At 56.0% G+C, this 27036-nt stretch overlaps 2 protein-coding genes across 9 annotated transcripts; one reads left to right on the forward strand and one right to left on the reverse strand.

Annotated features, from left to right (window-relative positions):
• Positions 1-53: 53 nt before the first annotated feature.
• On the forward strand, positions 54-8375 carry HIPK4 (homeodomain interacting protein kinase 4). The gene is made up of 4 exons (XM_002923701.4): positions 54-1779; positions 5081-5437; positions 6192-7040; positions 7778-8375. Exons 1-4 carry the CDS (start codon positions 805-807, stop codon positions 7955-7957), a joined length of 2361 nt encoding a protein of 786 aa, XP_002923747.2. The 5' UTR covers positions 54-804; the 3' UTR covers positions 7958-8375.
• Positions 8376-8963: 588 nt separating this feature from the next.
• Positions 8964-26974, reverse strand: PLD3 (phospholipase D family member 3). 8 transcript variants are annotated; one of them, XM_011230420.3, is made up of 14 exons: positions 26853-26974; positions 18689-18821; positions 17590-17623; positions 16581-16672; positions 16406-16480; positions 16172-16314; positions 15498-15681; positions 13880-14000; positions 13675-13802; positions 12223-12423; positions 10846-10985; positions 10180-10345; positions 9552-9651; positions 8964-9465 (listed from the first exon to the last, which is right to left on the reverse strand). In XM_011230420.3, exons 4-14 carry the CDS (start codon positions 16605-16607, stop codon positions 9278-9280), a joined length of 1473 nt encoding a protein of 490 aa, XP_011228722.1. In that variant the 5' UTR covers positions 16608-16672; positions 17590-17623; positions 18689-18821; positions 26853-26974; the 3' UTR covers positions 8964-9277. The 8 variants fall into 8 exon arrangements, with proteins under 8 accessions (XP_011228722.1, XP_034494335.1, XP_019659860.1 ...); XM_034638444.1 differs by having other exon boundaries at positions 18689-18840; positions 26853-26969; XM_019804301.2 differs by lacking the exon at positions 17590-17623.
• Between the last annotated feature and the right edge of the window lie 62 nt (positions 26975-27036).

A 27036-nucleotide genomic window follows, 5' to 3' on the forward strand; every position in this document is an offset into this window, starting at 1 on the left:
TCCTCATCCCCCTGGGCTCTCAGGACTCCTCTGAGGCCCTCATCCTCCCCCACACCCTCCCCAGGCCAGGTCACCCTCCGTATGGTCCACATGGGAATCAGTGTCCCCTGTGTGCCTCCCCTGGACATGGCAGTGGTTCAGAGCTTGGGTCTACAGCCAGACTCCTTGGGCTCAAAGCTTGTCACTGACACCCAGCGGGGTGACCTTAGGCATTTTTTCAACTTCTTTGTGTCTTGATTTTCTCTTCCATAAAATGGAGCTATTAAAATGTATGTGTAAGGATCAGATAAGGCTTTTAAACTACTCAAGACGTGTCTAAGTGTTTCAGTGTTCAATCTCCCAATCTGACATCAGCATCTTCTCCCCTAAAGTGCTCCTTATCCATGTCCCTGTCCCAGGGACCATCCCTGAACCCTGGGCCTTGTTCTGGATGGTTTCCTCCTTTCCCCCCCTCAAGCTGTCAGTCCCACAGTCTGGCCTCCTGGCCTCCTGTCTCATACATCAGCCACCTCCCAGTCACCCCCACCTCCCTCCCCTGGGCCCCGCTCCAGGCTCCGGGCCTCCATTCTCATCCCCTCTGATCCACTCTTATTCTCACAGTAGCTTTCTGACGCTTAAATCTGACCCAGTCCTCCCTTGGTCACAGTCCCTCTGTGGCTTCCCAGTGCCCTCCGATAAATAAGTCCAAACTCCTTAGCCTGGCATGCAGGACCTTTTACCACCTGGCCATGCTTCAGCCGCACCTCCCTCCCCCATGGCAGCCACAGGCAGGGGCAGGTGTTTGCTGAACACGGGGACACACACATGTGCACACACACGCGCACGAGCGCACATCCCCCAAGCTCTTCACCTCTGTTTAGGAATGTCCCAGTCCTCTGTGCCAGAGGTCCAGGATTGGACTTCCTTCTCAGTCGACCCTTCACCTGTCCAGCCCCTCCAGAGTTCCGATACTGGGGTGGGGGAGGGGGCTCGACCTGCCACCCCACCCCCCATTCCAGCCTGGGGCTCAGGTCTCCGACAACAGAACCGGAGCCACTCAGCAACGCTGGAACCCATTCGGGGGGGCCTGGGGCCCCTCGTCCCAAGCCAGGAGGGCTTTGGGGGAGGGGTGTGGCCCCTGGCAGACTGGCAGTGTGGCCCAGGGGGCTGGGGGGTGCCAGGGAGGTGGGGGCGAACCTCGAAGCGAGAGGCACGAGTCTGGTTCTCTTTCCCCCGCTGGGGGGGCCTCGGAGCTGGTGGCGGGCCGGAAGGCTTCGAAGGCAGAGCCTGTGGGGCGGGGGTGGCAGCAGGGCTGCGTCAGGTGGCAGGGGCACCATGGCCACCATCCAGTCCGAGACCGACTGCTATGACATCATCGAGGTGCTGGGCAAGGGCACCTTCGGGGAGGTGGCCAAGGGCTGGCGGCGAAGCACAGGCGAGATGGTGGCCATCAAGATCCTCAAGAATGACGCCTACCGCAACCGCATCATCAAGAACGAGCTGAAGCTTCTGCGTTGCATGAGGGGTCTGGACCCCGAGGAAGCCCACGTCATCCGCTTCCTCGAGTTCTTCCACGACGCCCTCAAGTTCTACCTGGTCTTCGAGCTGCTGGAGCAAAACCTTTTCGAATTCCAGAAGGAGAACAACTTCGCGCCCCTCCCTGCCCGCCACATCCGCACGGTCACCCTGCAGGTGCTTAGAGCCCTGGCCCGGCTCAAGGAGCTGGCGATCATCCATGCTGATCTCAAGCCCGAAAACATCATGCTGGTGGACCAGACGCGCTGCCCCTTCAGGGTCAAGGTGAGTGCGGCGGCTCTGGCACAGCCACGTCCCTCGTTCTTGTCTTCTTCCGGCTTCCCCCACCCCTGGACACTCTCCTGTCGCTAAGGTCTCCCTTGTCCCACCTCCCGGCTTTGGGAGATAGCCCCTTCCCTGCCCACGATGCCTCTCCCCACCTCCTGGCCCTAAAATCCTCCCCATCTCCCTGTCCCGATTCTGACGTCCTCTCTGTCCCAGACCTGGGACCTCCCCCTCCTTCTCCAATTCATAGCTCAGCTCCTCTGGCCCTGGTCCTGTCTATGTGGGGCTGACATTCTAGTGGAGGAAGCAAAGATAAGTGAGTCAAACGTGGTATGTGAGTGAGAAGGAGAAAAGATAAAGCAGGGAGGAGGAGGACGTGGGGTGCTGATTGGTGGTGGTGGTGGTGAGTGAGATTGTAGACACAGCGGTCAGGGAGCACTCACTGAGAAGGAGACATTTGAGCAAAGTCCCAAAGGAAGGAGGTAGCCCTGTAGACATCTGGGGAAAAGCATCTGGGTAGAAAGAACAGCTAGTGCAAAGGCCCTGAGGTAGGAGTGATCTGAGTATATATGTTTGAGAAGCACCCAGGAGGCCAGGATGGCTGAAGCAGAGTGAGAAGAGGAAGGATACGGGATCAGGGAGGTGACGGGGCCAGGTCACACAGGGCCTTGTGGGCCACAAGGAAGACTGGTTTTATCCTGTGTAAGATGGGGCCACAGGAAGCTTCTGAGCGAAGAGGGGCCATGATCTGGCTCAGGTGTTCCCAGGGTCCCTCTGGATGCGTGAGGGCAACGGCTTGTGAGGGGCAGGACGGGGAAGCTGCTGCGCTCCAGGTGGGAGGCCTGGGGGTGGGGATGGAGTGGGGCAGTGGGAGGAAGGGACATGGTGGGTTCTAGGTAGGTGTGGAGCTACTGACAACAGGATTTGCTGACTGATCTTATGTGAGGTATAAGAAAGGGCTTCACTGGAGATGAGAGCCTGATGGCCCGAGCGACTGGACGGATGGGAGCGCCATTCTTCATCACAGACATTTTGTGAAGACCTGCTCTCACCTGAACCTGTGCTGGGCACACAGAGGCACCCCCTATGCATGTTATAGGCCCCTGGGCTCCCTCATCCCAGCCCCAACCCCTCTGCCCCAGCCCCCTATCCCAGCCCATTCCTCTGCTCTGGACCCCCCATCCCAGCCCCAGCTCCTCTGCCCTGGACCCCTGCCTGTGCCCCCCATCCCAGACCTGGCCCCTCTGTCCACTTCTGGGTTTGTTACTGTCTGGTGAAAGGTCTGCGCTGGGAGCAGGGAGCAGGCAGGTCAGTTTTGGTCACCACTGTGTCCTTGGCATCTGCCCGCACAGTGCTGTGGTGAGATCAAGGCTAAATGAATGTCAGAGTCACAGGGAGATGGGCACGTGGGAAAAGGCAGCTCATTTTGACCCAAGAGATGGAAGGACAGAGCCCCAAGGAAGGAGGGACTCCCACAAACGTAGCAGGAGACAGGACAAATCCACAACACCTGGCCAGCGTTGGGACCCCACCTGAGTCTGTGGAACGAATGAAGAACGGATTTCGTGAACACTGAGTGGCCCGGGTCCCTTATACTCTGAGATTCAGGCCTCAGCCATCTGCACTCAGAGTGCAGGTTGGGAACCATCCCATCGCGGGGCACCTGGAAGGCTCAGTGGTTTAGGCGTCTGCCTTCAGCTCAGGTCACGATCCCAGGGTCCTGAGATCAAGTCCCGCATCGGGCTCCCTGCTCAGCGGGGAGCCTGCTTCTTCTTCTACCTCCCTCCTGTTCATGCTTTCTCTCACTCTCTCTCTCTCAAATAAATAAATAAAATCTTAAAAAAAAATCCCATTAGACCACCTTCTGCAAATAGAAGGTGAGGGATGGCTGAATGAAAAGCAGAGAAACTCAGAGGGGGAAACTGAGGCAGGGATCAAGATAGAGTCTTGGCGTTTCAGAGCGAAAGTGGTACAGGGCGCTTCCCAGTGGCATCGGGAGAGAAAGACGTTCAGCCAGCCGCAGCGCTAATGCAGCGGGTGTTCCTCAAGCCCCGCCCTATTCCGAGGGCCTGTGAGGGGTGTTAACGGCGCCCCCCCCCCATGAGGAAGACTGAAGAGGGCGGGGCTTCGAGGAGGTGTCTTGCTAGCAGGTGACACAGAGATGGAGACAGAGACACGGAGAGATGAGAGACACAACGAACAGGCAAGCAATGAAGGGGCAAAGAAAGAATGAGAGAGATGCCAAGAAAGGGGCAGAAAGAATAGCAGGGACGTAAAGCCCATTCATTCATTCATTCATTCACTCCTGACTGAGCCCCTAACTGCGTGCCGGGCAGTGTTCGAGGCAGCTAGGCATGCAGCAGAGAACAGACAAATCCCCACCCGAATGGGACTGGCATCCTAGCTCGGTAAAGAGACAATTAACTCAACTAAAAGGTAAAACACATGGGATGTGAAATGGTGTTAAGAGTTCTGGAGAAAAGCAGGGTGCCAGGAAGGGGGATAGGAATGGTGGGGGAGGCTATTTTTTATAGGATGGACAGGGGAGGTCTCACTGAGGTGACATTTGAGACCTAAGATGAGGGAGCCGTGTGGACATCTGGGGGAAGAGCGTGCCAGGCAGAGGGAACGGCCAGTGCAAAGGCCCTGAGCTGGAATGCGTCTGGCTTGTGCAAGGGACAGTGAGACACCTGTGGGAGAGGGAAAGCAGGAGGAACTGAAGCCAGAGAGGTGATGGGTGATGGGACAGATTGCTTGAGCCTTGGGGGCTGCTGTGAGGACGTTGGCTTTAATCACAGGATGTGATAAAGCCACAGGGGGATTCTGAGCAGGGGAAGGATGTAATCGGACTCAGATGTTCACAAGATCCCTCGGGGGCGCGTATGACGAGCAGACTGCGGCACAGAGGGAAGGAGCAGGGAGACCAGCGAGGAGGCCACTGAGGCTGATGGAGGACGGGGCGGCGCGGGGGGAGCCAAGGCTGGAATGCAGAGGGTGCCGATTCTGGATCCATTCAGAAGGTGGAGCTGACAAGATTTGCTGATGGACAAGGAGTGGAGTGAAAGACAGAGAGGGGTCCTAACCCTCATATGCGTAAGTTCTAGTGGAAAGAAACAGACAAACACACAAAACCAGAGACAAAGACGGGGTGAAGACAGGGACATAAATGAGAGATAAAGACTCGCAGACACAGGGACAGTCAGATGGCAGATGCAGAAGGACACTGGTGAGATCCACAGGGGAGACCTAGATCGGTTGTCCCTGACCCCTGCCCTGCTCACCTGCCTCCCCCCCCACCCAGGTGATTGACTTCGGCTCAGCCAGCATTTTCAGCGAGGTGCGCTACGTCAAGGAGCCATACATTCAGTCGCGCTTCTACCGGGCCCCTGAGATTCTGCTGGGGCTACCCTTCTGCGAGAAGGTGGACGTGTGGTCCCTGGGCTGTGTCATGGCCGAGCTGCACCTGGGCTGGCCCCTCTACCCGGGCAACAACGAGTACGACCAGGTGCGCTACATCTGTGAGACCCAAGGTTTGCCCAAGCCCCACCTGCTGCACGCCGCCCGCAAGGCCCACCACTTCTTCAAGCGCAACCCCCACCCCGATGCCAGCAACCCCTGGCAGCTCAAGTCCTCGGCCGACTACCTGGCTGAGACCAAGGTATGGGGGATGGGGGGGCAGACGGGGCGAGGGCAGGTGATGTGGGGGCTGCTGCATCAAGAAAAAAATCTAGGCTAGGCCTCAGAGAGGACTGGAAATTTAAGGGTCAGCTCAAATTACAGCAAGTCACAGCAAGAGAGATGTGGGCGAGACCCAAGGTGGCCCTGGAAGTATATGGCGGCTCCTCTGAGTCTCATGGCGAGGGGTCGGCAAGCTAGTGTAGCAAGCAGGTTCCACTACTGGGAGGCCTGGCGGGCTGGGCTTGGGGGTGGGGGCCACAGCAGCAAGAGGGGTCTGGATTTGACTCCAAGGAGGACTAGAGGTTGAGAGCAGCTCCTAGGCTGGCAGCTGGTAGGGGCTGGACCCATGGCTCTGGAGAGGACCGGAGGTCTGGGGGAGAAGTGAAACTTGGCTCAGTGAGACTCTGGATGAGATGGCAAGAAGACCAGAGAACGCAATCTGGTATGTTTCCTGCAGCCGTAGGAGGGCCCTGGGTCACACCAGAGGGGTTCCGCTGTTAGGGAGGAGGTATGGCCGTCCCCGCAGCAAGAGAGCTCCAAGTCGGATCATGAGCAGAACTGGAAGTCTAGGTTCAGGTGTGTGGACTTCATAGCAATGAGAGAGTTCTGGACCAGACTGGAGGGCAGACTGGAAGCTGGGGGGAGGGGGTGGTCATACACGGGCCCCACTGCAGAAGCACTGGAGGCCCAAGGCCCGGACTCGATGTCAACCCCGTGCCCACCTGCCCTACCAGGTGCGCCCCCTGGAGCGCCGCAAGTACATGCTCAAGTCGCTGGACCAGATTGAGACAGTGAACGGTGGCGGGGCAGCCAGTCGGCTGACCTTCCCGGACCGCGAGGCGCTAGCGGAGCACGCTGACCTCAAGAGCATGGTAGAGCTGATCAAGCGCATGCTGACGTGGGAGTCGCATGAACGCATCAGCCCCAGCGCAGCCCTGCGCCACCCCTTCGTGTCCATGCAGCAACTGCGCAGCGCCCACGAGACTACCCGCTACTACCAGCTCTCGCTGCGCGGCTGCCGCCTCTCGCTGCAGGTGGAGGGCAAGCCGCCCACGCCGGCCGTGGCTGCTGCGGAAGACGGGCCGCCCTACTACCGTCTGGCCGAGGAGGAGGAGGCCGTGGGCGTGGGCAGTGTGGTGGGTGGCAGGCCCTTCTTCTGCGAGGAGAAGGCGCCGGGCGTGCAAAGGGCCATTGATCAGCTGGATGACCTGAGTCTGCAGGAGGTGGGGCGAGGGCTGTGGGGTGAGACCCGAGTCGACGTGGTTCCTGACATGCTGGCCCCACTCAAGGCAGCCGCCGCTGGCCGCCGAGTGCCCGACTCGGGCCCCGAGCCCATCCTGGCTTTCTACGGCAGCCGCCTGGCAGGTCGCCACAAGGCCCGCAAGGCACCCGCGGGCTCCAAGTCTGACTCCAACTTCAGCAACCTCATCCGGCTGAGCCAGGCCTCCCCTGAGGATGACGGGCCGTGCCGGGGCAGCAGCTGGGCAGAAGGAGAGCGCCGCGGGGCCTCCGCCGAGCCGCCCACGCTCCCGCAGCGGGATGGGGATGGACCAGACATCAAGGATATGACCATGGATGCTGACGTAAGCCCCGTGGACCGTCCGGGCTGTGGGTGGTTCTGGGATCAGGGCCTCCCCGAGCTCCAGGATAGGGGGGTACAGTGAACCAGGCCCCCCCCATCTGCATTGCCTGCCACTGGCTTGGGGTTCAACACATACTAGTCCACTCTTAGGATGTGACGAGGTTCGGCAAACACTAACCCACATTCAGGATAGGATTAGGACTTGATATGGCTCAGCGTACACTGACCTGTATTCAGGATATAACATTCAGCACACACTAACCCCCTTACAAGGTGATAAAGCTCAGCACACACTGGTCACTTCAGGATATAAGGCTCAGCACACACTGGTCACTTCAGGATATAAGGCTCAGCACACACTAACCTACTCTTAGGACATGATGCGGCTCAGCACGTACTGATCCACCATCAGGCTGTACAGAAACCCCGAAGGCATTCATCCACCTCCGGGAAGTGACAAAGGCCCGGCACTCAGAACAAGGCCTTAGCAGGTGCTCACCCCCTCTCAGGAAGAAGCGACAAAGCCTCAGAGACACTAATAGTCCCTCAGAACCCATTAGGGTCTCCACACACACTATGTGAGCCCCGAGTTGCGATGAGGGTTCGGGACCTACAAAATCACCTTCAGGGAGTGACAGGGATTCAGTCGGGACTGGAGAGCGTCCAGGAGGGGCAGGCTGGTGGTTCCCAAGGCTGGGGGCTCCTTGGCTGATGGTCCTTTCTTCTCCTCCTCAACAGAGGCCGGGCCCTGAGCTCTTCGACCCCAGCAGCTGCCCTGGGGAATGGCTGAGTGAGCCAGACTGGACCCTGGAGGGTGTCAGGGGGCCACGGGCCCAGGGGCTCCCGCCCCGCCACACTCACCCGCACGGTCCCGCCCGGGCCACCAGCTTTCTGCAGCACGTCGGGGGGCACCATTAAGGGTGACCCCACTCCTGCCCATCCCTGGAGGCTGCGCTAGCTGGGCTGGCATCCCCTCTCAGAAGCCATTTCCTGAACCCACAAATTATTCTTACAGAAAGACAGTTATCCAGAAACTCCCCATTCCCCTTGCCCATGGTGCATACCAGAACACACCCCCCGAACACAGGAGGGCCTTGGGGTCTGGCCCGTGGCCCCCCCCACCCCGGGCCAAAGGGACACAGGAAGGAGGCTGCCCCCGCTGGCCCTGAGCATGCCCTCGGCCCTGCTGCCTCTGCCTATTTCAATAAAGAACTGTTCTGCAGCTGTGCTTGAGGCCTGGACTGGAGCTGGGGTGGGGTTCAGGTGGGCGCCCGGGGCCCTGCTCTCCGATGCTGCTCTCAGCCAGCCCCTGGCTCGGGCTGGAGGCTGGGCTGCCATCCCCCTGCTTGCACACTATCCCATCCCCTAAATATGCTAAGTGCTTGGCACAAGAGAATTCACGCTTGGAACATTCCCGGGGTCCAGCAGGGGCCAATGCGAGCTTGCCAAATGCCAAGGTCTCATCTGTTGACCTGCCCTTGCCACGTGTACGGGCTTGGCATGCCCTCCCCCATGCTTGGGTCATGGTAACGTGTAAATTCCCTTGGCAGGCATAAATTCATGCTTGGTGCACACTCTGGTGTTGGGACATGCGAGGCCACCCGTGGGACCCGGTGACAGTTCAGTGCGTGCCCATCTGGGAACACACTGAGTGGAGAGCCAGCCTGCGCTGGCTACGCGAGGCTCAGCTCCCGTGGTCACACGCTCCATGCTCAGCACTTACTGGCTCAGGTGCATTGCATACTCGGGGCTCAGCACATGCCAAATACATGCTAAGGGCATGGCACATGCTGTGGCTTCAGGCCATGCCAAACCACACTGGTAACACGCCGAGGGCTCTGCAAACACTCTGTCTCCAAGAGAGGAGCATTCCGGCATCCCCTACCCCGACGCCCCACTTCATATCACTCAGTCAGCCACAGGCTGTACAGACAAGTAATTTACTTCTTATTATAACCTTGAGCCCTCTTTGCCCTGGAAAAGGGGGGTGGGCCAGGGGGCCGGGCCCAGCATGCACCCCCATTTCTTCGGGGGCTGATCCCTCCCCCAGCTGGGCTGGGTCCTGGGGCCACAGCATCAGGCCGGCAGGGGCGGAGATAGAGGTGGGACAGCAGGGGAGAGCCAGGGAAGCCATGACGGGACACACAGAAGCGGGGGCACGGGGACAGGGGCCGGAACCCAGGATATCTGGGTCTGCGGGGGCCTTGCAGGCCTCGGCCTGTCTGCCGGACCGGGGCCTCACAGCAGGCGACAGGTATTGCCCACGCTGTCGGCTGAGGTGTCAAGGTCGTGGCTGTAAGGGGAGTCCCAGTCCCTCAGGAAAACGGCCTCCAGCTGGCTCCTCAGGCCCCCCCGCCCATTCTGCGTCACCAGCAGCGAGGTGCCCGCCGTCTCCGTGAAGTAGCTGCCAGACCAGTTAGAGGTTCCTGTGGGGGGGTGGCGCAGAGAGTCAGAGCCCGGAGCTGTGCGAGGCTTCCCCTTCAGTCCCCCTGGTGGTGCTCGGGACACTCACCGATGTAGGTGGCCCGTTCGGTCACCATATACTTATTGTGGCTGACGCGGGCGTATGGGATTCGGGCCTGGCTCTCATCCGCAGGGACCACAAGGAGTTTCTGAGCGGGAGGGGAGAGTGGGAAGGGACGTGAGCTGCAGGGTGGGGGTGGAGAAGCCCCAGGGTCTGGACGGAGGAGGGGATCAGCAGGACTGGGGACGCAGCTGCTTCCCCTGGACCCACTGGAGCCAGAACAGGGCCCAGCGGAGGGGGTATCAGTAACAGCGGCTGAAAGGGAAGACCCAGGTGCCTCACTTGTCACTCCTTCTCGTATGACTCCTATTCGTCCCTTAGGTATCGCCTCAGATGTCCCCTTTTCCAGAAAGTCCTCCTCGACCCCTCCCCCCCACACATACACCCAGGCTGGGGCAGAGGCTTCCTCTGGGCGCCCCTATCCTGGCCATGAAGCCACCTCCGTCTGGGCCCTGCCCCCTCTCCCCGTGCCCCGCCATCCTGGCCCGACTTGGGTTCTCCCCACCATGGCACGGTCTTGTCCCTCGGGGTCAGCCCTGTCAGGGGACAGGTGAGCTCCACGAGGGCTGTGGGCCCTGCACAAGGGCTGAGGGGTGGGTCTGGGGTGGGTGCTTACCACCTGGATATCGGAGTGGGTGTGGTTGTCACGCAGGGCAGCCAGGGAGAGCAGAAAGGCCCGCATGGACGGCTCAGAGTGTCCCCAGCAGCTGATCAGCAGACGTACCTTGACGCCCCGCTCATAGGCAGCCCGCCGCAGCCCGTCGTCAATGGCAGGCCAGAACCTTGGGGACGGGGGTGCAGGATTCAGAGGGCAGCTTTATCTGCGGCCTTACCCGGAGCTTCAGAGAGCCTGCACTAGCTTCGAGGCACCCTTAAACCCCAAGGCCGCCCCATCCTGGCTCCCAGCCCTGTTCTTACCTCCTCCCATCCCACCTGCCCTATCCTAACTCTGGCTCCCATTCCTGCCCCAAGCCCCTCATCCTGTCTCCAGCCCATACTCCCTGCTCCCTAACTCTGGAAATCCCACATCCCGCACCCCCTGCCTCCAGAATCCAGTCCCCCGCCCCACCACCAATCCCAGCATTCTCATCCTTTTCTCTCTCCCCACCTCCTCTGTCTCGGAGTGTTTACACCCCCTCTCCCTGTCTCCTCTGCCTCTCCCTGTGGCTTCCTGCCATCTGTCCCTTTGTTTAGGTCCCCCTGCCTGCTTTCTGGCCTTGTCACTCCCTCTCCCACTCATGATGGGTCCCTGCCCCGAGCCCTGTCCATGACTCAGCAGTACCTATGCGGGTGGGAGAACTCCATGGTGGGCAGGTAGTTCATGACCGCGACATAGATGAAACTCCGGGCATTGTCCACCACGTTGAGCAGGGCCTTCAGATCCGGGGTGCGGCCACTGGGACACAGTGGTGGGGGTGCACTCTGAGGGAAAAGGGACAGTCAAGATGTGTGCCCTGCCAAGGGCGCCGTCACCACAGAGCCCTCGTACGGACAGTTTGTCTCAAGCCAGGTCCTGTGGGTCGTGCTGAACCCTACAGGCTCCAGGAAGGGGAGGGATAATTGCCCCGTCCGTTTTATAGGTGAGGAAGCTGAGGCTCAGAGAGGGTGAGTGACTTGCCTAAGGTCACACAGCTGACAAATGGAGCCAGGATTTGAACCCAAGCTGTCTGGTTCCAGAATGTACATTCTAACACAGGGGTTCTGGACATAAGGGTCCTGGTCCAGCAGCAGCAGCAGCAGCAGCATCACCTGGAGCTTGTTAGAACTGCAAATTCGTGGGCTTCACTGCACATGGTCTACTGAACCAGGGGACTCAGGTGGGGCTCAGGGATCTGGGTTTTAACCAGTTGTCCCCATGCTTCTGTGCTCAGGTGTAAGGACCTCTCCTATAATCACCTGTGTCCCCGACTTGCTCACAGCCCACCCGGATGGCACCCCTTATGTGCCATTTAACACCAGGCCCTCTACCCTCCATCCTCGTGACAGATGAGCACACTCAAGTTCTGAAGGGGAAGTGGCCATGGGGGAGCCCTTAACCTTCGGCGTGAGACCACTGGAGCAAAGGGCCCCGGTGAATCACATGTCCCCGCATCCATCCGTGTCTGTGGCCCTTCACAATGCCTCTGGGCTTGGCCAGGTGACTCGCCCGGGGGACGCAAGGGGACCCAGACTGGCTACCCCAAGTGGGGGAAACAGGATGAGCTGCAAACAGCAGTGCCTTGCCTACAGGGCTCAGTACCCGCCGCGGGCGAGAGAACTTTCCACGGCGATGGAAACGTTCTAGAGCCGCACCACTCCACATGGCAGCCGTTGGCTACCTGGGCCTCCCGAGCTTGCAGTGTGGGCCAGTGTAACGTAGGAACTGAACTTTCAGCGATACTTAATTTTAACTGACTTGAGCCGAACGGCTCACAGAGCTTCACTGGGGGCTCAGCGTGCATAACCCCAGCTGGACCTGCCCATTGGCCCTAAAGGTTCAGATCATTATTCTAGCCACTGTGGAGAGGAAACTGAGGCCTGGGGAGGTTAGGACATAGCCCCGGCCCCAGACCAAGCAGAGTGAGCAGGGGTGAGTGGTCGGGACCCACTCCCCACCCCAACACCGGGCAGGGCTAGACAGAGACTATGAGTGACCCGGCCCTTCCTCCCTAAGACTCACCGCCAGGTAGGCCAGAGCAGGGGTTCCATTGAGACAGATCTCCATTGGTGTCTCTTGATTGTAGCGGGTGTCATAGGGCCGGGGCCAGGTGGCTGGGATGGAGCTGCCTGGCTGGCCCAGGTACCAATAGGCCTCGAAGATCTTGGTCAGGTCCCGAGCTAGGCAGCTACAGTTGTACATGACCACTCCCAGCTCCTTGACCTGTGGGAGGGCGGTGCTGAGCCTCAGGGTGGTGGCCTGGCGCCCACAGGTGACATGAACACCCACAGTCCCCCTCCCCGCTCCTGTCCCTTGCCCCTCAATCTCCCCATCTATCTGCCCCTCAGTCCTCCGTCCCCCCACCCCCTGCCACCACCACTGGAACTGAAGTCCCGGGATGGGCATGAACTTGACTCAAGGCTAAAATCTTGACAAGTTTTGGTAAAAATCATTTGGTTTTCCAAAGGGCCAGCTTTCCTGAACCTTCGAGTATGCTGTTGCTTCTACCCTCCACAGAACAAGCTCCTACTCATTCTTAGGTCTCGGCTGACAGCCTCCTCCTCCAGGAAGCCTCTCTTGACTGCCCCAATTGTGTCAGGCATTCCTCTAGACTTTCACAGTCCCTTGGCTTTCCCTCATTTCTCTTTCTGGTGACACCGGACTGGGAAGACAGGCACTGGGGATGTCTCAGCCATGGCTGTGTCTTTACCATCTCCTCACAAGAGTTGGTAAAATTAGGGGCTTGGGAAATATTTGTTAAGTCAATAAACGATCACTGCCTAAGCTGTACCTTCTTTCCTGTCTTGTGCTATTCCTGGCAGATCCTTCAGTTGTCATATGAGTTGTCACCTCTTTCGGAAGACCTTCCCTGATACTCTGGCCTAGGTCCCCCATCCTGGCCCTGACCCTCTGGGTTGCCACTGCCTGGTGACCAGCCTGTCACCGCACTGGACTGGCAGTTCCCAGGGGTCCATCGCTTACCACCATGTTCCCAGCATCACCCAGGACAGGCCTGGGCTTAGAGCAGGCACTCAAGGAACTGAATAATGAAGGGCCAATCAGTGGACAGGGCCTTGAATGCCCTGCAGAGGGGCTGGCAGCTGTCATCGGGGATCAGAGCAAACCCCAGGCTTCCACGAGCAGGGGGAAGGCAGTGAGGGCTGGATTTGGGGGATGCACCCCAAAGAGATGCAAGTCGCCATACTCCCGTAGAAACAGCTGAGTCATCAGGGCACCGAAGCCCACAACCGCCAGGATGAGGACCAGCAGGACCCAACGGGCTTTCTGTGGGGAGGAGGCGGCAATGAGCCAGCCCACGGCGGGCGGCTCAGCCCATGGCGGAGGTAGGAAGGAAACCACCACAGAGACTGGCCAGAGAAGACTCTGGGATTGAAGAGGGGTGCGGTTGGAGGCTGGGTGCCCTGTGGGGCAGGGAGCCGCCCGGGAGGGCGGGTGGGCAGGGTGCAGGCAGACCTGGGTCAGGGAGCGCCAGTCCATGTTGGCACTGCCGATATAGAAGTGGGTCTGGTCCACCACCCAGAACTTGGTGTGCAGAACGCCGTGGGTCAGCTTCTGCATATCCACCATGCGCACCTGGGCACCTGTGACAAACAGCTGGTCAGGAGCCGGCGCGGGCAGCCCCGGGCCCAGCCCGCCCCCGGCCGCCCGGCTAGCTCACCACTTTGCAGCAGGGCCTGCAGGTCGGCCTGTGGCTGGGGCCCATTGGGCTTGCTCACAGTAATGCGGACCTTCACACCTTGAGGGGCCAGGGTCTGCAGCTGCCGGAGGACCTCCTCACCCTGCAGAGAGGGGACAGCCTCTGAGGCCAGCTCTCCCACCCCAGGCAGCCCTCCCCAAAGGCTGTTTTCGTCTTGGGTCTCAATGTGCGATCAGGAGTGAACAGGTTTTCCATTCGCCAGCACGCCGAGGGATGGCTTTATAGGCTAAGCTATGAAAACCTTTCATCTGTTTTAATTACCAGTGCTCTCGGCCCTGCCAGGGCCTCCCTGCCACTCCTGTCCTGCCAGGGATCTTCCCAAGATCCTGCCTTGGAAGTATCACTGCCTGGCACTGCAGGGGCCTCCAAGCACCTTGCAGGATGTTGGGGGGGGATGGCACAGGCTGGGGGTCCAGGAAGGTATGGGTGAGGCTTGATGATGCCAACAACGGCCAAGGATTCCCTGTCTCCTACTGTGAGCCGGGCCCCACTCCAAGCCCCTTCACATCTGAACTCACCGATTTCTCACCACTCTCATGGATGAGGCAGGGCTGAGTATAATCCCCGAGGTGTGGAGGAGAAAACCGGGCACTGGAGAACTCAGGGGTGACGTGGGATTTGAAACCACATCACTGGCCTCCTATGGCTGTGCTCTGTGCTTTGAGCCACTGCAATGGGAGCCAGCGGGGACTGGGTGCTCATATCATTTTTAACTTCTGTAATTATTTTTTTTCAGGTGGTGCTCGGGGAGCCCAATGGTTTTAATAAATGTTAAGCTCACTTCTCACAAAAAGAGGCAGCGGGGGGAGGAAAAAAGAAGGGACAGATTCAGTGTGTTTTAAGGAAGGGGTTAGTTTTCTGTTTTTTTTTTTTTTTTTTTTAAAGATTTTATTCATTTATTCGACAGAGAGAGAGACAGCCAGCGAGAGAGGGAACACAAGCAGGGGGAGTGGGAGAGGAAGAAGCAGGCTCATAACGGAGGAGCCTGATGTGGGGCTCGATCCCATAACTCCGGGATCACGCCCTGGGCCAAAGGCAGACGCTTAACCGCTGTGCCACCCAGGCGCCCCTGTGTTTTTTAAAAGTATGCCTGCACACCGTAAGGAGGACGTAAAGCGAACGCTTGGACAGGGCTGGCTGTGTCAGACGCTGTGCAGTCATCTGCATGGATGTGCCTGTTTTCGTCTTGGAAGGGCAACTGCTATCTATTGGCCCCATTCTACAGATCAGGAAACTGAGGGCTGAGGGGGTGAGGTGACCTGCCCAAGGTCATACAGCTGGGCAGTGACAGGCTGGCTTGAGGTTGGGCTGTTACTCACTCTGCTCCTTCCATTTCTTTGTGTGACTGGGTTTGGGGCAGCTTGTGGGCGAGCGACATCTGTCCGCCTAATCCCTTGTAAGCGAACGCACACCCTGACATTCAGAGGCCTCCAGATGACCGTGACAAAGGCCCCCGGTCCAGAGGGCCATGTGAAGACAGGTGCTCCAACCCGCTGTGTGAGACATGCCCACCTGTCTCCTGGGCTGCAAGGGAACCCCCTTCACCACCCCACCTTCACCCCCCATGCTTCCCAGGTACCTGCTGGGCAGAGGGCTCCTGAGTGTGGGTGTCATTGTTGGTGAGGGTCCAGTAGAAGGAGGCGATGTCCAGACTGCTGTGGGCACCGGCGAGCAGGCCCAGCCAGGCCTGGCTGGTGGAGGGGTTGCCCGTGGAGGCATTGGGGAAGTCCAGACCCTCGGGAATGCTCTCCACCAGCACTGCTCTGGGGGACGGGGGGGCGGGCAGTGGTATCAGCCACAGGGGGCCAGAGACAACCGGCTGGAATGTGAGTGCTTACCTGTCTGCCCACTGAGGTTGGAAGACTGTGTGCGCCTGTACTCACAATTCTCTGTGTGTCTGTGCGTTTGTCTGTCTAGACGTGCAGAAGGAAAACTGTGTATGTAGATATCTGTGTGTGTGTGTGCGCGTGTATGTGTATGTGTATCTGTCCACAGATGTGACGGAAGATGCCATGTGTGTCCGTGTGTGCCTGTCGATAGATCCAGACAGAAGATGATGCTGTGGCTATCATGGGAACGGCGTTGGGGATGGAGGGAAGACCCTGTGATGGTGCACTTGGTGTCTGTGATCACCTCAGTCTGTCACAGGTAGTGGGTGGGGCTCAGTGCAGGCCCTGCTCAGTGTGTAAGTGTCCGTGCGTGGCCTGGCAGGGCTCCTCCCCGCACCCTCCGACACCCCCCTCCTCAACTTACTCGCAGGGGTCATAGCAGGGGGCTGGGCGCTGGTTGGGCCCAAAGAGATGCAAGTCGCCGTATTCCCAGAGAAACAGCTGAGTCATCAGGGCACCGAAGCCCACAACCGCCAGGATGAGGACCAGCAGGACCCAACGGGCTTTCTGTGGGGAGGAGGAGGCAGCGATGAGCCAGCCCATGGCGGGCAGCCCGGCCCACGCTGAAGACAGGCTGAGGGTGGTGGTGAACTCCTACCTTCTCTGCAGCCTTCCAAGCCTCGATCTCATTCATGGGCAGCTCACTGGCAGGCTCCTCCGCAGGCACCTTCAGCTGGGGGATGGGGATGGTAGAGGGGGTGAAAGGGCAGCTTGGCGGGCATCTGCCCTCCACTGCGCCCAGCCCCATCCCACTGGGCCCCAGATCCACCTACCTCCTGGTACATCAGTTTAGGCTTCATCTTGCCAGGCAGCCAGGGGATATGCCGAGCCCAGGCAGGAAAGTGGGTGTGTCAGGGTCTCCAAACTGTAGGGAACAAAAGCTGGGACTGTGGGGGTGTTCTGGGCCTTAGGGGAACACCAGGGGAAGCAGATTAGTCTTGGGCTCACGAGATCCATTGGGTCTCCCTGTCCGCGATCACGGGGGCCAGTAGCATGGGGCCCGTCACCCCCAAAAGGAGGAAGCTGACCGCTGGTCAGCAGGAATTTCGAAATCCCTCAGGGTCTAACGCCTAGCTTTCTTCCCATCGGTCTATGCTGCCCACCCTGCCGCCCTGAACGCCCACCCTGCCCCCCTGAGCGCCCACACTGCTCCTCATTAATGGTCACGTTGCCCCCCATTAGCGTCTTCCCTTCTCTGAGCTCTAATCTAGACATTCCCCAAAAGACAACTCTGGATGGGGTCAGCGGAGCCCCAAATCTTTGCCTGGCTTTTCGCAACCCGGAGACCACCCAGGGAGCACTTTCCAGGTGGCTCCTCTGCCATCACCCTCAGGTACCCACCGGACAGCTCAAGCTGGGAGCCCGGGACTATCGGGGCCTCACCGCCAGTCCCCAGCCCATCCCCCTGGCCATTCTCCTCCACCTTACCCCGGAGAGGACTCGGCCTGACTCCGCAGGCGGCAGCTGCTACCTCCGCGGGGCCCCAGCTACTGCCCCAACAGGCTGAGCAGGGGCGGGAGGAAGAAGGGGGCGGGCCCAGACTGGGCTCCGCCCACTGCAGCGGGGAGTCTGCGCACTGCGCAGGCCGCCCCGGCTCACCGCAGGGAGAAGGGGGGCCGGGGTCCCCTAGATACGGTCCCGCCAACCTGGCCTGGGTGGGTGGAGTACATGGTTGGGGGATGGGCTTTGCCACCCCCCCATCCCTCCAGAGCCCCAGTGTGGGGTAGGGAAGCCCCGCAGGTAAAGAGAAAAAGGCACCCCACATCTTTCTTCTCCACAAACCTTGTGAATTTTTGTACCATGGGCATGTGTTAACCTAGTCAAAAATAAATAAAATTAATTGTTAAAAGACGTATAAAATGAATGTCAACTATACTCAAAAAATTTTTTAAAAGCCTTATAAAATAAAATGGAGAGATGAAGGTTGAATAATACGATTTCTAGACGTAGCGAAAAAAATCAGCAGAAGACACAAACCCAAGCTACGGGGTGGGGTGGGGGGAGAGCGGGACGGCGGAAGGAGACGGTGGGTTTTCTCCTGGAGTCTGCTTGGATAACAGTATTTGATTTCTTAAAAAAAGCCAACTGATATTTTGATAGGGATTTTTTAAAATTTTGTTTCTTAAGTCCAGGCTCGGCTGGAAGGATACACAAGATTTCCCATTTCCCATCTCATACCTCCCAAGAAGGATTTAAGTCCACCGCTGGAGAAGTGAATTGCAGAACCCTTCTCCGCCCACCTCTCCCAGTGTAAAGGGGGCAGCACGCTCTCCCCTCCATCCACGCAGGGAGTCAACAGATAAATGCAGAAAAGCCTTATCGCTGAGAGAAGCAACAGCGTCAGAATTGGCTGCCGCGAGAGTGGGCTTTGGGGTGGGTGAGGATTGCTTTTTATTGCATGCCTATTTTCTTTTTAAAAATTGTGCGATATAAGCGACTCACAGAAAAGTAGAGGAAGAAAAAAAAATCTCTGCAGGTTAAGGAATAATTATAAAGCCAACACAGGTGTTGCCGCGTCCCACGGCATGCGCAGGCATTACCGTGATTTTAAAAAAGAAGGGAGAAAAAAGAAAATTCCCAAAGGGAACTAGGTTCTCCCCTCACCGGAAGATCCAGCCTAGATCTGAAAGGATAATTTGGAAACCCCTTCCCACACAAGGTCCGATCCCAGACTGGCAAAAGCAGAGGACAGCTAGACCCCCTCCTCTTACTGCAGAGGGCCAAATGGATCCAGCGAGAAATGGCAACAGATCGAGGTTATTTGGAATTCCAGAGGTCACCAGGAGAAGCAGAAGATAACAGTCTTAGAGGTGGCTGACCAGCAGGGTTGCCAGGTGGGGGAGGGAAGGCATGGGGCAGGAAACATTTGCCTTTTATTTACCTGCGAAGGCCCTGGTGAGAAATGCTCTATTTAAGAATATGGGGTTGGGGAGCGCCTGGCTGGCTCAGTCGGTAGAGCACGTGACTCTTGGTCTCCGGATTGTGGGTCCAAGCCCCATGTTGGGGTGAGATTACTTAAAAACAAACAAAAACCTGGGGTTGGAACAGCAGGAGATTTAAAATTAGGGAAGATAAAATTAGCAAAAACAAAACCGAGGGAGAAGTAGGGGACGGAGGTGCAAGGGATGGGTTGGGCACAGTAAGGCCAAGAACTGGGATACCCACTAATACACCAAAAATAGGAAGAAGATAGATGGAGTTCATTCAAACTGCTAGCGACATTTTGGCTTCCAACTTGTACAGCGATTACAGGTCTAATAACAATGGGTTTAATTTTAACTTGCTATATGTTTATCAAAATACCCCTAAAGTGTTGAAAAAGAAGACTAGTGCTGGAGAAGTGGTTTAGACTGGATTAGATTGCAAGGCAGTTAATACCAAGGATTCCAGAGCCAGATGCCTGATTTGAATATGAGCCTCAGCTCTTATGTGACTATTTGACCTTGAGAAATGACAAGGACTCTGTGCCTTAGTTTTTCCGTCTGTAAGAGGGGCATGGTAGCAATAGTACCTACTTTTCATAAGGCTGTTCACTAATTTTACACATACTTAGTAGACACTGTGTACCAGGTGTTGTTATAGGCACTGGAAATAATGCTGTGAACAAAACAGACACCAGGGAAGACAGATAAAAAACGATATAGTGAGTAAATTATATGTTAGAAGGTAGTAAATGCCATAGAGAAGCAGGGCAGGGGTTGGGGTGGGGGTGTTTGCAATTTTAAATAAGAGGTATCTAGGGGTGCCTGGGTGGCTCAGTTCATTAAGGGGCTGCCTTTGGCTCAGGTCATGATCCCGGAGTCCTGGGATCAAGCCCCAATGTTGGGCTCCCTGCTCAGCGGGGATCTGCTTCTCCCTTTGCCCCCCCCCCGTGTTGTCTCGCTTGCTTTCTTCTCTCTCAAATGAATAAATTTAAAAATTCTTTAATTAAAAAAAATGAGGAGGGGGCGCCTGGGTGGCACAGCGGTTAAGCGTCTGTCTTTGGCTCAGGGCGTGATCCCGGCGTTCTGGAATCGAGCCCCACATCGGGCTCCTCCGCTAAGAGCCTGCTTCTTCCTCTCCCACTCCCCCTGCTTGTGTTCCCTCTCTCACTGGCTGTCTCTGTCTCTGTAAAATAAATATAAAATCTTTAAAAAAAAAATGAGGAGGTCTGGGAGAGCCTGGCTGAGAGGGGAATACCTGAGAAAACCTCAAGGAGGGGAGAGAGGGAGCTACATGGACTTCTTAGGGAGTGTTTCAAGCAGAGGGAACATCCAGTGCAAAGGTCCAGAGGCTGGAATGTGCCTGATGTGGGTAGGGAAGAGCAAGGAGGCCAGTGTGTCTGTAGTGGGGTGGGCAGTGGGGAAGAAAGAGTGATGAGTCAGAGAGGTGACAGGACCAGATTGTGCAGGGCTTCCTGGACTGTGGTGAGGAGGACAGGGCCATGGGTATGTTCTGAGCAGAGGAGAGACACGATCCGCCTTGGGTTTTGTAGTTGGTTGAATGGTGGCCTCAAAAAAGGCATGTCCAACATGGCCATAATCTCTGGAACTTGCACATGTGAACTTAATTGGAAAAAGGGTCTTTGTAGATGTAATTAAATTAAGGATTTTGAGATGATATCATCCTGGATTACCTGGGTGGGCCTGAAATCCAACGACAAGTGTCTCTAAGAGACAGAAGAGAAGATACAGAGACCACATGACCAGGGAGGCAGAGCCACCAGAATGTGGGAGAGGCAGGAATCCCCCAGGGCCTCAGGAGGGGGCATGGCCCTGCCAGCACCTTGACTTTGGATAGCTGGCCTCCGGTGCTGTGGTGCGGTGAGAATAAGTTTCGTTTGTCTTAAGCCACCCCGTTTATGGTGATTCATTATAGCAGCCACAGGGAACGAATACAGGTGTTTGCAGGCTCCCTCTGGCGGCGTGGGGGATGTGTGTGTGTGTGTGTGTGTGTGTGTGTGTGTGTGTGTGCTGAACTTATAAATCTGAGAAGTGACTCCTTTGAACTAAAGGAATTAATACCTATCAAGTGTATAGAATGGACATGCAAGAGGTTCTCATAAATATGATTGTATCACAGCCAAAAAAAAAAAGAAAAAGAAAAAAGAAAAAAAAAAAAGGCACCTTTCCCCCCCTTCCCCTGCCACCCCCAAGGCAAGATGCTTGCTTTCCATTGTAGGCCTTTAGTTACTTTTTCTTTTTTTTTAAATGCACATAGGACTTGTGTGGAAATTAAATTATGAGGCTCAGACTCCTAGCTGGGGTGCCCCTTCCTCCACATCACAGTCTCCAGAAAAAGACTATGGCCTCAGCTGGAGAAGTACCCAGCATCCCCATCTCCCCAGGTCCCTGGGTGGGGGTGGGGGGTGCAGGGCAGGGTGAGAGCGACGGTAGGCACGGGCTGCTGGACTGCCAGAGCCAAGCTGACAGGTGCTGCCATTTCCCTCAGCTCAGCTCCTGAGTTCCCAGTAACCTAGAACCCCCACGGGGCTCCAGGGCAATGCCCAGGCTGGTCCTTATGCTCTGTTTCCTTGGTCGTGGGATGCATCTCCGCCAGCAAGTGTGTCCCTCCCAGCCGAGAGGATAGCCCCAGCCCCTTGGCTTCTGCCCTGCCTGCCTTGGGGTGTGACACCGCAGCCCACAGAAAAGGAGGAACCAAAACCCACGGGGTTTCTGAGACACGTGCTGGGTCACAGGTTCCTGAACACCCCTCCGTTGGGTGGAGGCGGGAGGTTTGATCCCTCCTTTATAGGCAGGGCTTTAGATGGCAGAATCCAGGGTTCAACTCCCACCTGTCATTCTTACTCAGTGACCTCAGGCATGGGGCTTTATTTCTCTGAGCCCTGCTGGCCAGTCTATAGAATGGGGATCATCTCATACTCAGCTCGGGATCTCTGAATAGTTTAAGGGGGTGGGTCTCAGAGTCCCACCACCCGGCATCCAGATCTCAGCCATGTGTTTCCGGGAATAGAGGCTCCCTTCTCTGAGCCTTACTTTCAACCTCAGACCGATAGGGAGACGAACACATCAACCTCACATTTGCTGGGAAGAGTCAATGAAGCCATCCATGGCAGAGAGGCAGACTAGCAAAGCCCCCAAACGAGCTTGCTGGTGAGATCTGTGTGTCCCCTAGTACTCTGTACATACTTTTATTACAAAAAGACTTATGCGTCCCTTAAAAAAGCTAGTCTGTGTTTTGTTTATTTCTCTACTCCCTGGTGCCCAGCACATCATAACCACTCCATAAGTGTTTGTTGAAAACAGAAGAAATGGAGCAGCAGAATGGAAACCTTGGAGAAAAGACTTTCATAGAGGTCTCTCTAGACCTAGTGACATTTGCTTAGACACAATGATAACCGGCATGTGCTCTAAGCCGAGAGCGGATGGGTAGTTGCCGATTATGGCCTTTTTTTGCCTGAGAGTTAAGTTCAAGGTCAATTTAAGGTTGATTCGAGCCATCCGAGACAGCTGCTGAAGCACCAGACAGACTACACCACAGGAAACATTTACGAACCTATGGACCTTTCATATGGTCCAAAACAGAAATGTGTTTAAAAGGAGCTGATTTTCACTTGATTGTCCAGACCTTTTGGACTGAACAATCAGTTGTTTGAGGTCAAGTCTACAGAAAACAGAACAGAGCACTGGTTTTGTAAACTTTGGTTGGTTGGTTGGTTTTTAGCGGTAGAACCTTTATTTCAAAGGACCCCTAGAAGATGCCCTTCCTAGGGAGAGAAGATGCTTGGTCTGGAAAACAATTAAATGGGTAAAAACAACAACAACAAAAAACCCCACCAAAAACAAAACCAACAAAACCACAATGAAAAAACCACATTGTGATTGGTGAATACTTCGGAGTTGGAACTAAACAATTTAAGCTGTTTCATCCCTGCTTAAAACCCCTCTGTGGCTCCCCACTGCCCTCAGAGCAAAGGGCAAACTTCTCACTATATCCTCTAGGGCCCAAAGCTGTCTCCAGCTCTCATCTCTTCCCTGAACTTCAGCTTTGGAAGTCCCATGGCCTTCTAGAAGCTTCTCCTCAGGGGTTCCCAAGGTCAGCTGTCTTATCCATCCCACAGGTCTCAGTCTGTGTGCCACCTTCTCCAGAAAGCCCTCCCTGATTGCCCCAAAGCCCTGGGCCTCACCCTGGACCCTCCACAACTTGTCCACTTGACCTCCTGAGGGTCTCTCCCACACACCTCTTTTTTTCTCCCTTCCACAGCCTCAACCTGCCCTCTCCCACCTGGGTCCTCACTCCTATCACCTCCCTTGGCTCCCAACCTCCACCCAACCCTCCTAGTCCCCCCTCCATCTGAGTCAAACTCATCCCTCTCCTGCTCAAAAACCTCTCTAGGCCCCCCGCCAGCCCCTGGGGTCCTCAGGACAAAGTCTCAGCTCCTCACTGTGGTTCCCAGAGCTCTGAAGGATCTCCCCTTAATAACCTCTTCTGCTTACTGTCTCACCATCCTTTATATCCCATCCATATTTAATATCTTTCAGTTCCTTGAACTGAAACCACACCTTTACCACCAAACACTCCCACAGCTGCTGCTCCTGCCCAGCACACCTTTCTCTTCTCTTCGTGTCACTCATTCCTATCAGCTCCTGTGCCCCCTCCCCCAGGAAGCCCTTCCTGACTCCTGGGCTGGTCCAGATCCCCCCCTTTTGGGTTCCAGCAATCCCTGGGCTTCTCCATCCCAGCCCTGACCCTTCTGCCTATGCTTCCCCAATCTCAGCCCTCCGGAGGGCTGGCACTACCTGGTGAGTAGTCTGCCCCACTGGACTGTGAAACCCATGTGGGCAGCGTGGGGCTGTTTGTCACTGCTGTGTGCCCAGTACCACCCAGCACAGGGACTGTTCACAGCAGCGCCCCATTCATTCATCTGTTAATTCAACTAGTATTTGTTCAGTGACTACTTGCTGGTAAGGCCTGTGTAGACCCTGGGAATACAGCACAAGACAGAAAAAAACAAAAACAAAAACAAAACCCAAAATCCTGGTAAAGATGACACTCTTTTGGGGGAGACAATAGATAGAGGAGTGAAACATACAGTACGTGCCTTGGGGAAAAATAAAGCAGGGGAGGGGCAGAGTGGCGTCATGATAGAAAATGGTTGATGTCTCAGCTCAAAAATAACACCATGTCACTGCATATCTGGGGGCAAAGCATTGTTAGCCCCGCTTTTCAGATGAGGCAGTAGGGGTCGGGGACATCTCTGCTCAGGTTGTATGGTATCAGTTTGTCGGTATGGAATTTGAGCCCAGAGCTCAGTTCTGTTCCGGGACACTATGATGTTGAACCAACTCATGAACATAAAATAAGGCAGAATGTCTTTTCCTTGCCCCGCCCCCTCCCCCGAAGAGAGCAGAGCTCCTTGCTTACTGAGCCAAGTGCTGCTGGAAGCACCTTATGTATTTAATTTCTCACACCGGTCCCTTTCTTAGCCCTGTATAACAGGTAAGGAAACTAAAGAACCAGAGAGGTCAAGTCTTGGGCACAAAAGGACACAGCTAGGAAATGGTGGAGCCAGGATTTGATCCCGAGCTGTCCCAGGTGTAGACAGCTGCCTCTCCTGTTGTTTATCATCTGTAGATCTATGTGGCTGCCCGCCACCCCTCCCTGCCCTGCCCCCAATAGCACCTGAACCCAGAGGTGGCACTGGCTTCTCACAAACACTCCCAATGTCTCCTCCTCCTCTCCCTCCGAGTCTTTGACAGGGACGTTGGAAGCTTTCTCCAAAAAGGATATGTGAGTGCAGCTTTAAGAAGACAACTCTGGCTCTCCTTCCAACCAGGCTGCTCTTGCCAATCCATCCTTGGTAGACGTTCAGGACCTGCTGCTGCTGTTTCACATCACATCAGATTAAGTCTCTCTTCTCCTCCAAATCCTCCCGTGGCTCCTGCCTCACTCAGGGTAAATCCGAAGTCTTCTCCAGGGCCCATGAAATCCAGACGATCTGCCCCCGCCCTCCTCTGGCCTCACACCCACCCCTCTCCTCCCTCATGGGCTTCCTTGCTATTCCTTAAATAGTCAATGCATGCCCGACCTCAGGGCCTTTGCACTTGCTGTTCTCGCTGCCTAAAATGCTCTTCCCCATAGAGCCACGTCACTCTCTCCCCTCCTTCAAGTCTTTTTTTTTATTTTTTTTATTTATGTGACAGAGAGACAGCCAGTGAGAGAGGGAACACAGCAGGGGAGAGGGAGAGGAAGAAGCAGGATCCCAGCAGAGGAGCCCAATGTGGGACTCGATCCCGGAACGCCGGGATCACGCCCTGAGCCGAAGGCAGTTGCTTTAACGACTGCGCCACCCAGGCGCCCCTCCTTCAAGTCTTTGTTCAAATGTTCCATCTCAGAAAACCTTCCCTGACCACCTTATTTAAAACTATAACCTTTACCATGTATTTCCATCCCTCTTCTGACACATCATAGAATCTACTTACCTGTTCGCTTGTTGTCTCTTACCCCTGCTAGAATGTAAACTCCATGAAGCCAAGGATCTCTGTTTTGTTCATTGCTGTGTCCCCCATGCCTAGCACAGTGTTGGGCATGTAGAACATGCTTAGTAAATATTTGTTGAATGAATAACTTGTGTTTTTATTCCCATATTGCAGATGCAGCAACTGAGGCACAGGGACGTGAAGCCACCTCTCAAGGCCATGCAACTATTTAAGTACTAAATGCTAGCACCAAGACTGGAACCAGAGTTCCAGCTCTCAGGCACACATTGCTAACCACTGTCCCACACTGCCTCACTAAGGCAAGCGGAGTGAATAAGATACTTACCTCTCTACCCAAGCATTCAGGGTTGCTGAGGTTTGACTGAGGTGTGCTGGGACCTGCCTCATCTCTCTCTGTACCCCTGATTCTAGAAGTTAAGGGAATCTGGGTCTAAGCTAGCTAGTTCCCCCCGCACTCCCCACTACTCCTGGACTCCCACTATAGCATCAGCTCAATGCTCTCATTTTGGGAGTGGGGGAACCACTCAATCCATCAAGGTAGAGATAGGGATTAAGTATTTACCCGAGCGAGGTTTGTAATGGCCGAGGGGCCACCCCTTCAGGTGAGGTGACGTGGCAGAGATGAGCACATGGAGATTGTGACGTGGGGTGGCGTGGGGTGGTTGCCGTGGTAGAGGGTATCATGATACAGGGAGTGTACCGACGCCATAGGAATGAAGAGGGCAGCTGAGGGGAAGTGGGGGGGGGGAGTGACAATGAAGAGTTGATGAAGGTGACTGCATGAGAGTGAGGGTGACAAGGTTTATAACATTATTAGCCCAAATCACCATGTCAAGCTGCACACATCACAAGAATAAACTCGCAGAATCCTCACAATCATCCTTGACATAGGTGTCCTTGTGTGTGTTTTACAGACGAGGAAGCTGAGATTGCAAAGGTGTGATCAGGTGGTCAAGGTTACCCGGAGGTTTCATGGTAGAGCTGGGAGTCTGGCATCACCCCAGGAAACGGGCTCTAGTAGCCCATATGGTGGTGAGTATGTGAGAGGTGACACGGGAAAACGATGGAGACACGGCCGGTGGAAAAACAAGTGGAAGACATAGTGGCTCCTTATGAGGAAAACTAGGAGCATAAGGCATGGACGGTGACTGTCAGGAGCATCGGTGACACGAGAGGAATGGAGACATAAACTGTGAAAATGAGTAAGGGAAGCGTGACTGCGATTTAGGGATTTGGTGACAGGAGGCGTGTGCGGGTGAACAGGTCTATGATGACGACTTACGAAAAGTGAGGACTTCATAAAGGAAAAATAGCAACAAAAGAGGGGGGCAGGCGACAGAAGGCGATGGCGGCATAAAGGGGGAAAGACTGCAACGTAGGGTGGTAATGGGGGCTTAGCACTAAAGCGAATTAAGGGGGTTGACAGTGACATACGTAGGTGATGGCGGCAGAAGTGGGGTGGTGAACATTCAACCGGGATGCGACATAGGGGAGGGATGGCTACATAAAGGGGCACTCGATGACATAAGGGGAGAAATGCATTACAGAGGGAAGGACAACACGAAAAGGGTAGCAGAGGCGCCGCGCCCCCAGATCGCACAGTACCTGCACTCCACGTCTCCCACTCCCGGACCCAGCCCTGCACGCACCTTCCAGGCTGGAGCCCCACCCGGCCACCCCGCCGCGCGCAGGCGCACTCCGGCAGGACTGCGGGCCGGCGGGGGCCAGGTATGTGCCTTTCTCATTGGCCGCGCTCCTCGCTAGCGCGGGGCGGAGGGAAACGCCTGGG

The sequence above is a fragment of the Ailuropoda melanoleuca genome, chromosome 12 (assembly GCF_002007445.2).
Source record: "Ailuropoda melanoleuca isolate Jingjing chromosome 12, ASM200744v2, whole genome shotgun sequence".
Classification (NCBI taxonomy): domain Eukaryota; kingdom Metazoa; phylum Chordata; class Mammalia; order Carnivora; family Ursidae; genus Ailuropoda; species Ailuropoda melanoleuca.

Excerpts from the sequence above, each read along its gene's own strand:
- HIPK4 (XM_002923701.4), top strand. The coding sequence starts at position 805 with ATGTGCACACACACGCGCACGAGCGCACATCCCCCAAGCTCTTCACCT. Across the intron at positions 1,780-5,080 it reads GCTGCCCCTTCAGGGTCAAG|GTGATTGACTTCGGCTCAGC; the intron begins GTGAGTGCGGCG and ends CCCCCCACCCAG. Across the intron at positions 5,438-6,191 it reads ACTACCTGGCTGAGACCAAG|GTGCGCCCCCTGGAGCGCCG; the intron begins GTATGGGGGATG and ends CTGCCCTACCAG.
- PLD3 (XM_019804301.2), bottom strand. The coding sequence starts at position 16,607 with ATGAAGCCTAAACTGATGTACCAGGAG. Across the intron at positions 15,682-16,171 it reads CCCTGCTATGACCCCTGCGA|AGCAGTGCTGGTGGAGAGCA; the intron begins GTAAGTTGAGGA and ends CCCGTCCCCCAG. Across the intron at positions 14,001-15,497 it reads AGGAGCCCTCTGCCCAGCAG|GGTGAGGAGGTCCTCCGGCA; the intron begins GTACCTGGGAAG and ends CCCTCTCTGCAG.